The sequence below is a fragment of the Larus michahellis genome, chromosome 23 (assembly GCF_964199755.1).
Source record: "Larus michahellis chromosome 23, bLarMic1.1, whole genome shotgun sequence".
Lineage (NCBI taxonomy): Eukaryota > Metazoa > Chordata > Aves > Charadriiformes > Laridae > Larus > Larus michahellis.
In genome coordinates, this window is record NC_133918.1 from 4,037,248 (window position 1) to 4,051,143 (window position 13,896).

At 50.8% G+C, this 13,896-nt stretch overlaps 1 protein-coding gene across 4 annotated transcripts in view; it reads left to right on the top strand.

The window, feature by feature from the left end:
- The window catches only part of STK11 (serine/threonine kinase 11), a 43,955-nt gene that overhangs the window by 22,641 nt on the left and 7,418 nt on the right, over positions 1–13,896 (top strand). For 3 of the 4 annotated variants that reach the window (XM_074565507.1, XM_074565504.1, XM_074565506.1), the window contains 2 exons: positions 2,659–2,716; positions 12,705–12,898. In XM_074565507.1, coding sequence (XP_074421608.1) covers positions 2,659–2,716; positions 12,705–12,898 — 252 coding nt within the window. The other variant, XM_074565508.1, reaches the window with a different exon arrangement.

Genomic DNA, 13,896 nt, shown 5'->3' on the forward strand with positions numbered 1-13,896 from the left:
GTACTCGCTTTGCTGTCCCCTAGACTTCAGGTAAGATCTCTTCGCAGTCCTATTTCTTTAAAAAAAAAAAAAAACAAAACCCAACACATTTGGGCAGCTCGGCTGTGAAACTGCTCTCTAATAGTCTTATTAATAGGTCATTTAATTAGGTGTGGGCTGGGTTTGTTTTTTTTTTTTTTCTCTAAACCACCTTCCCAACTTGTTTTCCAATTATTACTTCTTGTCTTGTAAGGTGAGGAGAAATTATGTCTGAACGTGAGAAAACCCCTGTAGTGCGAGGGTGGTTGGGCGCTGGAACAGGTTGTATTGGGGGAGTTGTAGAGTTTCCGTCCTCGGAGACATTCGAAACCCAACTGGACGCAGTCCTGGGCAAGCTGGTCCTACTTGGAGCAAGAGGTGGTCTCCAGAGGTCCCCCCCGGCCTCGGCTGCTCTGTGATGCCGAGAAGGCTGCAGGCACTGCTATGGGCACGTGCTGGAGCGCAGAAGGAAGGAGGAACACACGTTGCAAGGACCCTTGTTTTGGAGATGTCCCTGGTAAAGGCTGTGTTCAGTGTTAAACTGATATTTTTAATTTTTTTTTAACTGTAAGGGAGTTTGCTTCGTAGTACTCACTGAAAACAGGAGGCCTTTCTCCAGCGTCAGTTCATTAACCGTGGCCAAGGTGAGGAAACGACTTGGAATTAGCCCTGCAAAAGCACCCGAATATTGTCGTACAAGCGTTGCAGCTCTTTGCAGGACAGTGAGATTCAGGATTGAATCCCTTCTCTGCTGAAGATGGTTCAACCATATTTTCCCTTGCCATGAGACAGTCTCAAAACACGCGTTCGGTGGTGTTCCTCAGCAGCAGGCCTGGCAGCTGAGCCAGGTTCGACTTTGAGCACTGTCTCTGGCATTCATTGCCTCCTGCCACGTCGGGTTTTGGTCCGTAGCTGCAGCCTGGGCTGCTTGTCTGTGGGGCTTTGGCCCGTTCAGGGGAGAAGACACCGGAGATAAGGAACTACTCTCAAGGTCTGGAGCTCTTGAGCAGGGAGCTCTTGCTGTAGCTCCGGTCGAGCTCAGCCGTGTAACTCCAGTAGAGGCGTATGGTGGTTTTTATGGTCTCAGCAAGGCAAGTATAAATTTCCGGTGTGCTCTGTCTGAAGTGCTCTGCAGAGTTGGGCTCTGAAGACTCCGGTGCCTTGAGCTCATGAGGCAGATGCCTGTGATGCACTTGACCTTCTCTAACCTGGAGAGGTCTTCCCGTGTTTCTTTAACCTACTGCCTAGTGATGTCATGTGGATCAGCAGTGACCCCATCTGCCTTAAACCTTTACAAATTGCCACGGCAAACTCTATTTTGGTTTTCTGGGGGGAAAATAACTTCAGTCCTTCTGCGTTACACCTTTTCTTTGCTCATATTCATTACCGTTAGTAATGGGATACAACCTGAACCGACAAGGAAGATGTTCTGGATCAGCTTTTGTTATCGCGTGTGCTGTTGGTGATTTATCTCTTCCATTACCTCTGCTCAACAGTCCTGCAGAACCTCATCTCCAAGGCCCTTGTGACTTCTTACTTGAACCACAATGTCCCTTTCCAGCTCTGCCTTCCTACGTGTCCATCCAAATGGATCTCCCGTCCTTGTACTGCTCTCCCCGGCACTCTGCACTGTTTGCTCCTTGTCCTGACTTTCTAAACTCCTCTTTGATGGTCTGTTCTGCTTCCTGGCCTTTCTTCTCTCCTGGTAGCTGGAGGCAGGGTCCTCCTGTGCTCTCGCCTCTTTCCAGAACCTTACTCTTTGTGCTACCTGTGCAAGAGCAACAAGGGGGTGTCATCCAGTTAAAGCAAAACTCCTTGTAACGTACAGAGTGAGGCTTTGGTAACATTCATTAGATGAGTATATTCTTGGAACCTTCATTGGAGAATACCTTGGATGCTGCTGGCTGAGACTCGTTAGGTCCCATCGGCTAGTTTCTGAAGAACAGGACAAAGTTTGCCGCTTCCCTTCTGTTGTGAAGCTTTCTAAAGGCAGTGGAGCAGAGTGGGCATCTCCGGAGCCTGTTGAAGGAATCTTCCCCCCTCTTCTCACCCCGACCCGAGTTGATGATGCCAGAAATCAAACTCCTGGCTAGGGCAGAAGGATGGACGGTAGGGTGGTTTGGGTTTTTTTTTTTTTTGTCGCTTCTCCCCAGCTGTATTTCCAGAATAGAATTGCACTAGGCTAGATTTCCTGGGATGCTGAGCGCTTGGATATATGCTATGCCTAAGGCTTTGGCTCTTCCGTGGAGAAAGTTCAATAGCATTATCTGTGAAATGCAAAGTCTTGATGTTCTTTGCCCTGGAGACATCCTTGGACATATGGTCCAGGGTTGTATGAGCCTCTGTCCCCGCAGTGTGAAGGAGGGAGAGGTCACATCTGCTTCGCAGGTGGGGAAACTGAGGCACAGACTTGATCAGGTAGTCAGCAATGGCGTCGGGATTTTGTGCTGAGCTTCCTGTGACCGATGCAGCAGGTTCTTCCTCGGAGGTAAAGGCTCCCTGAGCTGCCGTGAGGACTGGACACACCGGTCGCTGCTGGGGGCGGGAGGTGGGAGGGAAGGGTAGAGCTTTATGCTTCCTGTCTTCAACTTGGCTGAGAGCATCTGTGATCACACCTGGACTTTTTTTCCTTCTTTTCAGGGATGCTTGAATACGACCCAGCCAAGAGATTTTCAATACAGCAGATAAGGCAGCACAAGTGAGTGTTCAGCTTCTTCCTATTAGTCATTCTCTTTCTGCTTCTTATGCTAATGTACCTGTGCTATTGCTCTCAACTCATTTTTCCTTTTGACAGCAGACACATGGAAGTCACTACATCTCCTTCCTCCAGCTCTGCTGGAGCTCTGGCAACCTCTCCTTGGCTTTTTTTCCTCCTATTAGAGCATCCGGTTAAAGCATTTGAATTGCTAACCGGTAAATAATGAATATGTTGAAAATATGTTTCTAGCGTGACTGGTTCTTGATAATTAAGGGTTCTGGATAATTTTTTTTTTTTCAGAGGTCAGCTAGTACTAATGGAGCAGAAGAACAGGGGTTCCTTAAAGCTGGGTTATTGAACTAGGACTGTTTGGTGATGTGTGTTAGTTCTGGTTTTCTGGACAGTCTGATGACAGAAATATCCCTTGGTATTTGCTCCATATGGAATCAGTATGTGGAGAAGCGTTCCAGGACAATAGGATATTTTTTTTTTCTTTCTCTTTAATGTCATACTCCTCCCTCCCCCATATCCTCCCCCTTTATCCTTGCCATTGTCTGGGCGGGGGGAGGGGGGGAAGGCCCCGTTATCTCTGAGGGGTGGTGTTTTTTGGTTTTTTTGTTTTTTTTTTTTTAAAAGGATCTGTTTGAACATGCTGCCTCTGAGCAGAGATTTCCTGGGCGGATAAAAGTACAAGAACAAAAAGCATCACAAGGATGCTTCATCGCGGAGGCTGCATTAGCTTATCTGCTGTTTGAATAGGAAGTGCTTCTGAGGACACGCAGAGCTGCCTGCTGGACCGCAGCTGCTCGGCAGAGGTCCTGCCTACCAGCTTTCCCAGGAAGCTTTTTGGGAACCTTGTAAAACCGAGGCTCTGATCCTGGAAGGTGATGGGCCTGCTTTGTGCTGCCTGCAGGCAGGAAGAGCGCTCTTTTCTTGTGTCTCTGGAGAAAAAAAAAAAAAAAGCCATCAGCGGTAGCCATGTGCTGTCGGATGGTGAGCCCTGGTAGATGTTATGGCATGGGGAGGCATCTGCAGGAGCCCACGGAACAAAACCTGACAGGCTTGAGCTGCACGGCGTTCTGCAGAGGAGCGACTGCCACCTACCCCTGAGGAAGATCAAAGAGGCTGGGGAGGCAGGTCTCATGTGGCTGCCTGGTCAATTAATTAAGCAGGCAGGCTGACTCTTTTTATGGGAGCCAAGCCCTGTGCATTGGTTGTTTCACTGGGTCTGGGAGATGATAGGAGCAGGCATTTGCCTTCCGAGCCTGCCTTTCCCCATGCACATGCCTCCCAGAAACTGGGTCATAAAAAAGAGTGCTCGGGGCTGGCCTCTTAAACGCTGCGTGGCATTTAAAGCACCGTATAGAGCTGGTCTCCGAAACAATGGCTCCTGCTGTTACTGCCTGTCCTCCCCTCTGCCGCTGAGGACCAGGGCGCTTCAAGGTAGACAGCGAAGAAGCGCTGTATGCTTTTGTACTCGGTAATGAAGTCGTTCTCCTGTTCGTTATAGCTAGTTGTAGAGTGGTGATCAGCTTGCCACGCACTCCAACTGATGCTTTGGCAGGAAGTACTGTAAAGAAGCCTGGCAGGAATTAAGTCTGTGGACTACATTAATAGATGTTGAGAAAGGCACCGAAAGCCCTTTCCTATTGATGCAGTGGGTCCAAAGGCTGCAGTGACCTGCCCCGAAGCTTGGGGCAGTGTCATCAGTTCTCATGTGTCACTATCTGCTAGGTATTTGAGCTACTTCTCCAATTCTATACACTGGATTTTATACTTCTCCCGGGTGGCAGTGAGTTTTTTGCGTCAGCTTTGCACAGCTGGAAGCAAAGAGGTTTCTCTAGAGACCCTGCCCGTAGTTAGAAAGCAGGAGAAACTGGAGCGTGCGTGTGGCACGGCGAGTCCCCCCGCGCTCTGCGGGCACAGCCTGCCCTCCAACTGGGCACGGCTACTGGCGCCGAGGCTTTTCATCTCCCAGCACCGAGAGGGGCTGAAGAAAGACTCTACCTGCAGGCGCAGGAGCATTTCCAAGGCTTAGTCTCTCATTAGTTTTCCGTGAGCTTAGCCAGTGCTTCTTAACAGGCTTTTCTCCCCTATTAGTAATTGCCTCCTTCCTCCTGCTGTGGCATCCTAATAATTACATCAAGCACAGCAGAGCTTGCAGCCTTGGGCTTTGGATGGGTCTGTCCGTCTCCTTTTTGTGGAGTAGCATTGTGCTAAAGAATCCGCTGTTTGGTTCTCCTGGCTTTTCTCTAAATAGAAGAGCAGCTTAGCTCTTGTGCTTAACCTGACCCTGATCTTTTTTTTTTTTTTTAATTGAACAAAGCAATCGGCAGGACAGCAGGCAGCCATTCAGATATATCAGAGGGTTTTTAGAAAGCATTTTAGTAAGAAAAGACTTGATTTCTAGAATCCTTCGATTTCTAGTGTGTGGGGGAGTAATAGTCATTAATGATTTTGGGTTTCTCTACACTCCTCCCACAAAAGCATGTGCTAAGGCACAGGAACTAGGCTAGGGAAACATCAAGTGACTTACCGGGGCTGCCCTGCTGAGACGGATGCTGCCTCAAACCAGACTCACCCGGTGCCTTTCCGTGCGCCTGGAAGTCTCCTTTAATGTCTTGGAGCTGATGTTACTGCCGACTTGCTTATATGGACAGTTGAGATTATCAAAGCGCACTGAAAATCAACAGGAATAGCCGCCGTGTCCTGGGCAGTGTTTCTTGCACCGCTCGAGCAGGCTGGTGTCAGCACGATGGGGAGGGGACACGTTCCCCTGTCCTGGGGGAAGGGAGATCCCAAGGGAAGTGTCACAGAGCTGGTGTCCTCCGGCCGCGGAACTGGGCGCTCGGGATCCACCCAGAGCTGGATAAACAACTCACGTTTCACCTGCCATAAAGTGATGTTTCTTGTTCTTGTAGTCGGATCGAGGATAAAAGGCTTAGTCAGGGGAAACGCTGAGGAAGTGTTGAGCGTCGCTCCGTGAAGCGGCAGAGCCGCAGGGGCAGAGAAGGCAGCCAGGCACGTGTGTATTGCCCAGCGATGGTGATGCTGCCATTCCTCCCTTTATTCTTCTCAGCTCTTCCAAGTGTTTCCCCCCCCGGCAGTGGCAGCCCTGTCTGAAGAATGCTGTAGGCAGAGTCCGCTCAGTTTTGTACCTGCCAGCTGCCTTCCTCCTTTCCTCACCTCTGTAGCAAACTCTTGCACCAGGCTCGTGTTCCTGCACTTTGTTTTAATTCAGCAGGACAAAGCTACGTCCTCCTCTTTTTTGCTTTCAGGGGCTTTTCAAACCCAGGCAATCTGTGCAGCGCAGACCTGGGAGTTGTAAATGGAAATGAATTAAAACTCTTTCAGCCCCTCACCTAAGAGTTTATGAACTGCCAGAAGCTGAGCCTTGAATAACAATGGCAGAGCCTTGGAACCTGCTCTGCCCAGAAGGATCCGGATAGGGTGATGCTCAATGGAAAACTGACACTTCTAGTTCACCTCGGTGAATATTTGGTACTCGTGGGGTGGGGGCATGGGGCAGTGAAGAAAAGCTGCCAGGAGCCAGGGAGTTAGCGACCTGCTCCCCACAGATTATTCACCATCTCCTCTCTACCCCGTGCTTTTGCTGAAGGGCTTAATGCTCGTATACTGCATTTTGTAACTAATTCACTGACCCTGCTGCAGCACTTAAAGTGATGAAGTGGATGTAGAATTCTACCTCTGTCCCTTGTTTCCAAGGCAACCATCTTGCCTTCCTTCTCCAGAAGTGTCACACTTAATTTGTGCAGTCATAGATACCATTGCAAGAGTTTAGAGCGAGAAAGGGAAGGCGCTACCGCCTTTTATTAGTGGAGGTGCAAATTACCCTGCTTGGGCTCGTGTCTCCTGCTGACCTCCTGGAGGCTGCCGTGCCACCCTCCCGGTGCTCTTGTCCTCCCCGAGAGGGTGGGAGGGTGGCTGTTGGGTGCTCTGCCATGGAGCCCGTGGAAATTTGGGTGCGTTGCCGCTGTAGATCCTTTGCAGGTGCTGAGGCTGCTCCTTGGCTTCTCTGCCTGAGTTTGAGGGAGCGGGAGGGGTTTCTCTTAACCTCCGCTGCAGCGTGTGTACTGATGGGCTTTTCCCGTCCCTTGTCCCTGGTGTCATAGATAATCTCCCCCCGGTGGGACACACAGACAAAAGCGCTCTCTCCTCCTTTCCTTTCTTGCGGAGGCCCCTGGCTCTGCCTTCCTTCCCTGGGGCAGGCACATGGCAGGAATCTTTGGTTCTTCTACCCACATTCTGCACGTCGGTTTCGTAATGCGACTGCGTGGTGTGCGAAAGGAACGCGAGTCTCCATCTGTGCGCAGAACACCCCTCCTCGTAGCAGTCTGAACCGCGGCCTTTGCCTGAGCAGCAGCGAGGGGAAAAACTGCTGCTCTTTCTTACTCACTCCTATGTTTTTATGACTCTGACTTAAGAACTTGGACATCTCTCGATGTCACAGGAGCTGGAGCAGCCAGTGCAGGGACGCTGCTATATATTTACTGCTAGCGTGTGTTGCCTTTCCCCGAGGCACGCTGTTGCGTGCCTTCCACCTTTTCCTGCGAGAGGACTGAATGAAACCGGAACGCTGTTACTCCCTTCTTGCGGTGACGGTGACCTTCCAGTAAGCTTCCAGTATCCTGGGATGGGGAGAATGGTTCATACCCGATCCTTTCTGGCAGGGTGGAGATCTGCAGCTTGGCATCTGGTTTCGGAGAAAATTGTCCATATACAAAAGAAGTAAACTGAAATGTTTGTGACCTAGAATGGGAAGTAAATTAGCTGTAAGTATTCGGAAGCTGCAGCTGTGCTTACTGATTCTTATTTTAACCTTGCTTATACCAGAACTTGAAAAGAGCAGAGTGATGACTTCTGATGTAAGATTCAAGCTTGGAAGCTGCAAACCAGACAGGCTCATTAAGCATCGGTTGCCCCAGATTCCTTTTTTCATTCAGTCCTTGACCCTTGCTGTCTTATCTCCCTGTAGATTACAGCGACCCGTCCGGATACCACTTCTTAACTGGCAGGATCACAATTAATACTTGTGCCACTGCTGTCTGGGGTTTGTGCTTTGCAGGCGTTCTCGACAAGCTGGCAAAGTAGTAAGAAATGATCTCCTAAGTGCTGCTGCCTTCACTCCCTTTTCCAGGGCTGGCGGTGGTGACGAAATGTTCCACAGACCAGAGAGGAATCTGCTCTTCCCAGGGGTTTTCTGGATAAGGGGTGCCTTCGGAATCTCTGGGAAAGCTTTTCTTTTTCCTTAGCGTTGAAGCAGCAGTCTGTGAGCAGCAGGTAAAGGGCTGTGTTTGTGCCAGGGCAGTAGGCTCAGGAAACTTCAGTGAAACTGGAAATGAATGGTGAAATTGGGGAGGAATAACCCCGTGTACCAGGACAGGTTGGGGGTGACCTGCTGGAGAGCAGCTCTGTGGAAAGAGACCTGGGGGTTCTCTGTGGAAAGAGTCCTGGGGGACAACAGGGTGACCATGAGCCAGCAATGGGCCCTCGTGGCCGAGAAGGCCAATGGCATCCTGGGGGGCATCAAGAAGGGGGTGGCCAGCAGGTGGAGGGAGGTCATCCTCCCCCTCTGCTCTGCCCTGGGGAGGCCCCATCTGGAGCGCTGGGTCCAGATCTGGGCTCCCCGGTTCCAGAAGGACAGGGAACTGCTGGAGAGGGGACAGCAAAGGGCTGCCAAGATGCTGAGGGCACTGGAACACCTCTCTGATGAGGAAAGGCTGAGGGATTTGGGTCCCTTCAGGCTGGAAAAGAGACGCCTGAGGGGGATCTTATCAACGCTGATAAATACTGAAAGGGGGGGTGTCAGGAGGATGGGGCCAGGCTCTTCTCAGTGGTGCCCGGGGACAGGACAAGGGGTAACGGGCACAAACTTGCCCATGGGAAGTTCCGTCTCAAGACGAGGAGGAACTTCTTTGCTGTGAGGGTGGCAGAGCCCTGGCACAGGCTGCCCAGAGAGGTGGGGGAGTCTCCGTCTCTGGAGACATTCCAACCCCGCCTGGACGCGTTCCTGTGCCACCTGCTGTGGGTGACCCTGCTGTGGCCGGGGGTTGGAGGAGATGATCTCCAGAGGTCCCTTCCAACCCCGACCATTCTGTGATTCTGTGAAACAGGGTGCTCTGTCAGCAGTGCTCTAGTCCAGCCTGTGCTTCGGGGTCGGTGGTGAAGGCAGGGTGAGGAGGGACTTTCTCATCTGCATCGCTGAGCGATGGGGGAGTTGTGCTGTGGGAGAGTAGCTGCCGCCTGGCGTAGTTGGTGGCCAGCAGCTTCTTGAGCCAGATCAGGGCGTTTGATGGAGCCAGTGGTCCTCGGCTGAAGAGCAAATCTTCCCTAAGAACATTTAGCCCCAGTGTAGAAAGCAGAATCCCTGTCCCTGCTGGAAAATTGCTTGCCAGGAAATACTCTGCTACTCCATACAGAATTGCTTGAGGCTTCTTCCAAGAGGTCTTTGATTTTCTTAGAACTTCAATGAATTTCTCTTCTCACTCTATATCCTCATTACCATATATGCATATGCAAGTATTTGAAATCACCTCCCAGAGGATAGAATCATTATGACTAGAGTGCAGTGATTCAGGTTGCTGCTGCTAATAAAAACCTATTTTTACTCTCCTGGTAAGTAGGACAGAAGGAAAGAAAGAGGCAGAGCTGAAATACAGCGAAATAAAACCACTAGTTGCTATAGACTTCTAGGCTTTCTCCCTTTAAAATGCTCCTTTTGATGGCGGTCGTTCTGATCTCACTTGTCCTGTATATTCCATTTTCCTTAGGTCCCTGGCATTTAGTTTGGATCCCTCTCCAGTGCCCCTGGCAAAAATAGCTGGTGGCTGTGTCGGGTCTTCTGTGCTCGATGATCCTGCCAGGCTGGATCAGCCCAGGCTGAATTTGCGATCTTGGCAGTCACTTCCTTGATGAAAGCAGACTCCCAAGGCGAGGAAATCGAATGATCAAATTAGGAGCGCTGTGTGCCATGCACATCACCGAGGAAGCCATCCACCGGCCTTGCTGCAACTGTTGGCCAAAATCTAGTTAGTACCTGGGCTGGCCTCTTACTTAACCCTTGTAATGCCACTTGAGGAGCCGGAGCTCGTACTTGACAAATCAGATCTGTATCCAGGTCTCTGTTGCTTTCCTAAAACACGCTGCTTTCACGGCAGCTTCCAGTACAGTTGCGGTGTGACCATGGAAGAAATGCCAGTAGCTCAGCAGCAGCGTGGAACTGGAACGTGCCAACCTCGAAGCTCTTTGGGGTGGTGTCCGTCCGTACGCGCTGTCAGCAGGGAAGGACAGGATGTGGTTCCTTGCATGACATCGATATGCTCTGTGATTAACCGAAACACATTTCCTTTTAAAAATTGAGGCTATAGAATCATAGAAGGTGTTGGGTCGGAAGGGACCTCTGAAGGCCATCCCATCCAACCCCCTGCAGTGAGCAGGGACAGCTTGAACTAGATCAGGTCGCTCAGAGCCTCATCCAGCCTGGCCTTGAATGTCTCCAGGGATGGGGCCTCCACCCCCTCTCTGGGCAACCTGGGCCAGTGTCTCCCCACCCTCAGGGTAAAGAACTTCTTCCTCATGTCCACTCTGTTACTGAGAAGGGCACGATGGGGGCTCTAATGGGGGCTTTCTCATGGAGCGGCAGACTGCCTCTAAAACTCAATCACTACCAAGAAAACAGTTTTTAGAGATGCTAATTGTGAAGCAGGATTTCTAGATAAGGGGTCCTCCTTTGAATCCCAGCTGATTTGTCCCAATAGCTACATTTTCATTTGTTTATCTCCTAACTCCTTGCTTTTGCTGGATAGTTTTGTTAGAATGCCACTCTTTTTTTTTTTTTTTTTTTTTTTTTTAGGCCTACTGTCAAAGCAATGTAAGACTAGACCAAAATTATAATAACAGTTCTTCTGTGCAGGAGGTGCATCCAACCCTTACTTCCTAAAATGAGTTTGGAACGGGAGTGATAAAAACCAGATGGCTCGGGGCTGTAGAGCCCTTCGGTGCCTGGCGGCCGGCCCTCTGCGGTGCTTGTCCTCCACGAGCTCCTGGGTGCCCGCGCAGGAGGAACGCTCGGCTCGCATCAGGCTTGTCTGGGGCAGCCGTCGGCAGGCCGAGAAGCGGATATGCCGGCAGGGGATAATTTTAGATCTTTGCTCTGCTTTTGAGGTGTGTTTTCAGAGAGACCTTAAGCCACTTCCTAAAGCAGCACCCTTTTGTAGCCTGAAGTAAACTTTGAAAGCGGTATGGGGGAGAAAGCTTAGAGTTCCTAGGCTGCCTCCTGCCGTGAAAGACTCTGAATGTCCCTTTCGTAGAATCATAGAACGGTTGGGGTGGGAAGGGACCTTAAAGATCACCTGGTTCCAACCCCCTGCCCTGGGCAGGGACACCTCCCACCAGCCCAGGCTGCTCCAAGCCCCGTCCAACCTGGCCTTGAAAGGTCACTTTGTGCAGGTAAGTGGCATCTACATAATATTTAGCGAGGTGGTCATGAGAGTGCAGTTGATTTGACGAGTCTCTTCTCTCCTTTGTCACCATGCAAAGCCCAGGAAGAACGGGGTCCTGGTGCCTTAACTGACATCCAACCCACTGTGTAGAAATGGGGGGTTGATATTGGTGCCAGCTCAAAAGTTTCTCCGGAAAACAGGCAGTGGTTCAGGAGATGGTCCTAAACGTGGGAGATTTTGGTGCTTTCTGACCCTTCCTTTGTGTAGAACAACCCTCCGGGGCAAGGCACAAGTAAGAACCTGATGGAGTGCCTCTGGGACTGCCTCCCTGCGAGCAGGAACCCAGCTTCGAAGGCAGCAGAGCAGCACCGTTTGTCGCGAGGGAGCGACTGGGTGGCCATCGCCTGACCTTGTCGCTTGCTGGGCACAGGCAGCTGGTGCTCCCTTGCTGCGGGACGTGGTGAGGGGCAGCCAGGAGCAGCGGGAGGCGTGTGGGCTGGAAAGGCATGTTGGAAGTACCCGGGGCTGGAGGAACTTCTGTTCCCCACCTGCATGCAGGAGAGGATCACTGGGAGCGGGGAGGCTCCAGCAGTACTCCTAGGAAAGCTTCGGTGCCCACACGCAGCTGAGAAGTGTCCCAGAGACACGCCGGTGTTGGAACCCTGCTCTGAAAGTACGGTAAAAATGTAAGAGGCCACACATCTGGCTTCAGAGGCGCTGATGTGATGCAAGCCTGTTGGATTCTTCATCTGATTAAGAACAGCTTTCAGAGCTGATATCCTTTGCTGGGCAGATGGCAGCACTGTGGTGACTGGTTTTAAATGCAGTAGAAGTCCCTTGAGACAGAGGTGGGATGAAAAGGTAAAGTATAAGCATTTTTGCGGCAGTCATGTTGAAAACTGCCTGTTAAAGGTGCTTGTGAGTAAACGCCACTCTCCATAGACTGACACTCTGTAAACTTTCTTTTGTCTTGTTGGGCTGGATTAGCCTCAGCTTTAGGACAGGAGAAGTTTCTCCTTCGCTGCTTGCTTTGACAATACGTTTCGGGACCTCTAGCAGCTCTGCTAATGGGTTTTGACTTAGAGGTAGGTAGTTCGGGCTCGAGTTGGGGATGGAGAAAACGTTCCTGCGCTGTTTCCAGCCCTGAGCTGCCCAGCTGTAGGTGTCCCGCACGCCCGTGTGTCTTGCTGCAGGCTCCAACACGCTCACGGCCGGGCAGATCTGTCAGTTCTTCTGTAGCTGACAAAGCGCCCGGTGGATGGAGCACCTCATGGAGTGGTGACACAGCTGACGGTGTCCCTGCAGTGTTGTCAGCAAGACAGACTTGACGCTTGCCTCTCTTGGTTATTACACATTAAAAAACCCACAGTGGCAAAAAGGCGGCTAGGAAGTTTTTCCATAAACAAACTGCACGTACCTTGGACTATTGGGGTGGATTGGGACCATCTTGTAGTGGCAGGGGTTTCTCTGTGCCTTCCGGGAAGGGCCGCCGTACTGATGAAACTCTGCTCTCGGACTCTTCGCAGTTGGTTTCGTAAGAAACACGCTCAGGCAGAGGCTCTGGTGCCCATACCTCCCAGCCCAGAAACGAAGGACAGGTGGAGAAGCATGACGGCGGTGCCTTATCTGGAAGATCTGCATGGCTACAATGAGGAAGAAGATGATGACTTGTATGACATTGAAGATGATATCATCTACACTCAGGACTTCACAGTACCAGGTAGGAGAGAATGATGCTGGGATGGGTAGGGCAGAAGTGCCTTTTTTTTTCCCTTTTTTTTTTTTTTTGTGGTCAGTTTAAAGCTTTTTAGGAAAGGCCTTCAGGTCTGAATAATCCTTTCGGCGGCGGCGGAGACTATTGATTATTAAGTGGCGGGAGTGACGCATGGGGAGTGAGCCGTGGTGCTCCGGATGCCTTGGTCCTTTATTTGATCAACCAGGCTGTCCCTTCCTGCCCGTTCCCCCTGTGCCAATTTCCTGCCTTCGCCCAGGAATAGCTTGCTCCTGCCGGACTCTTGTTTAGCACATTTCATTCTTTTGGCCGGTTTTGCTAGACTGAGTTGTTTTGGAGGGGAGCCCTGAAATGACTCAGTGTTCAGAGGAGATGGCACATCTGGGGAAGAAGGGTGCTTGGAGCTTTGTGCTTGAGAAGCTTATTTCTGCTCCGGTCTTGATAACTATCTGGTTACAGAATTGCTGCTTGCTTTATTAGGGGTTTCCTGTTGTTTTAAGGTAAGCTAACTAGTAAGTGCAGGGCGGTTTTAACCACGTGGTTCTTACAAAGTGGTGGTAATCGAGCAGCTCTCCTTCTCTGGCCTCCCCGTACCTGGGAGCCACGTCGCTTGTCAGCAGGGAGAGTCGTTGCCGCCGCGGGACTGTGTGACGGAGGCAGCAGTTTCTTTGTCACGTTGCCTGTGTTCTCGCCGCCTGCATCAACAGAAACATGAGTTTCTCGATTAATTGCTCCGGCCCAGTTGAATTGTTCTGGAGGGAAGGTTTCCAGTGCTATTCGTAGGGATGCTGATTTACGTTACCGCAGTGTGAACAGCGGTACCTGTGACTGACCTTCCCTTGTGGTAACGAAAGCCTTATTTTCTTTAGCTTAAGACCAAGCAAACTGCTTTAGTCTTTCCTTAGTGATGGCCCGGTGAGCTTCTGAGCAAAAGGAACATCTGGTTCTACCAAATCTCACACCTGAAGACCTCGGATTTCTCCTGG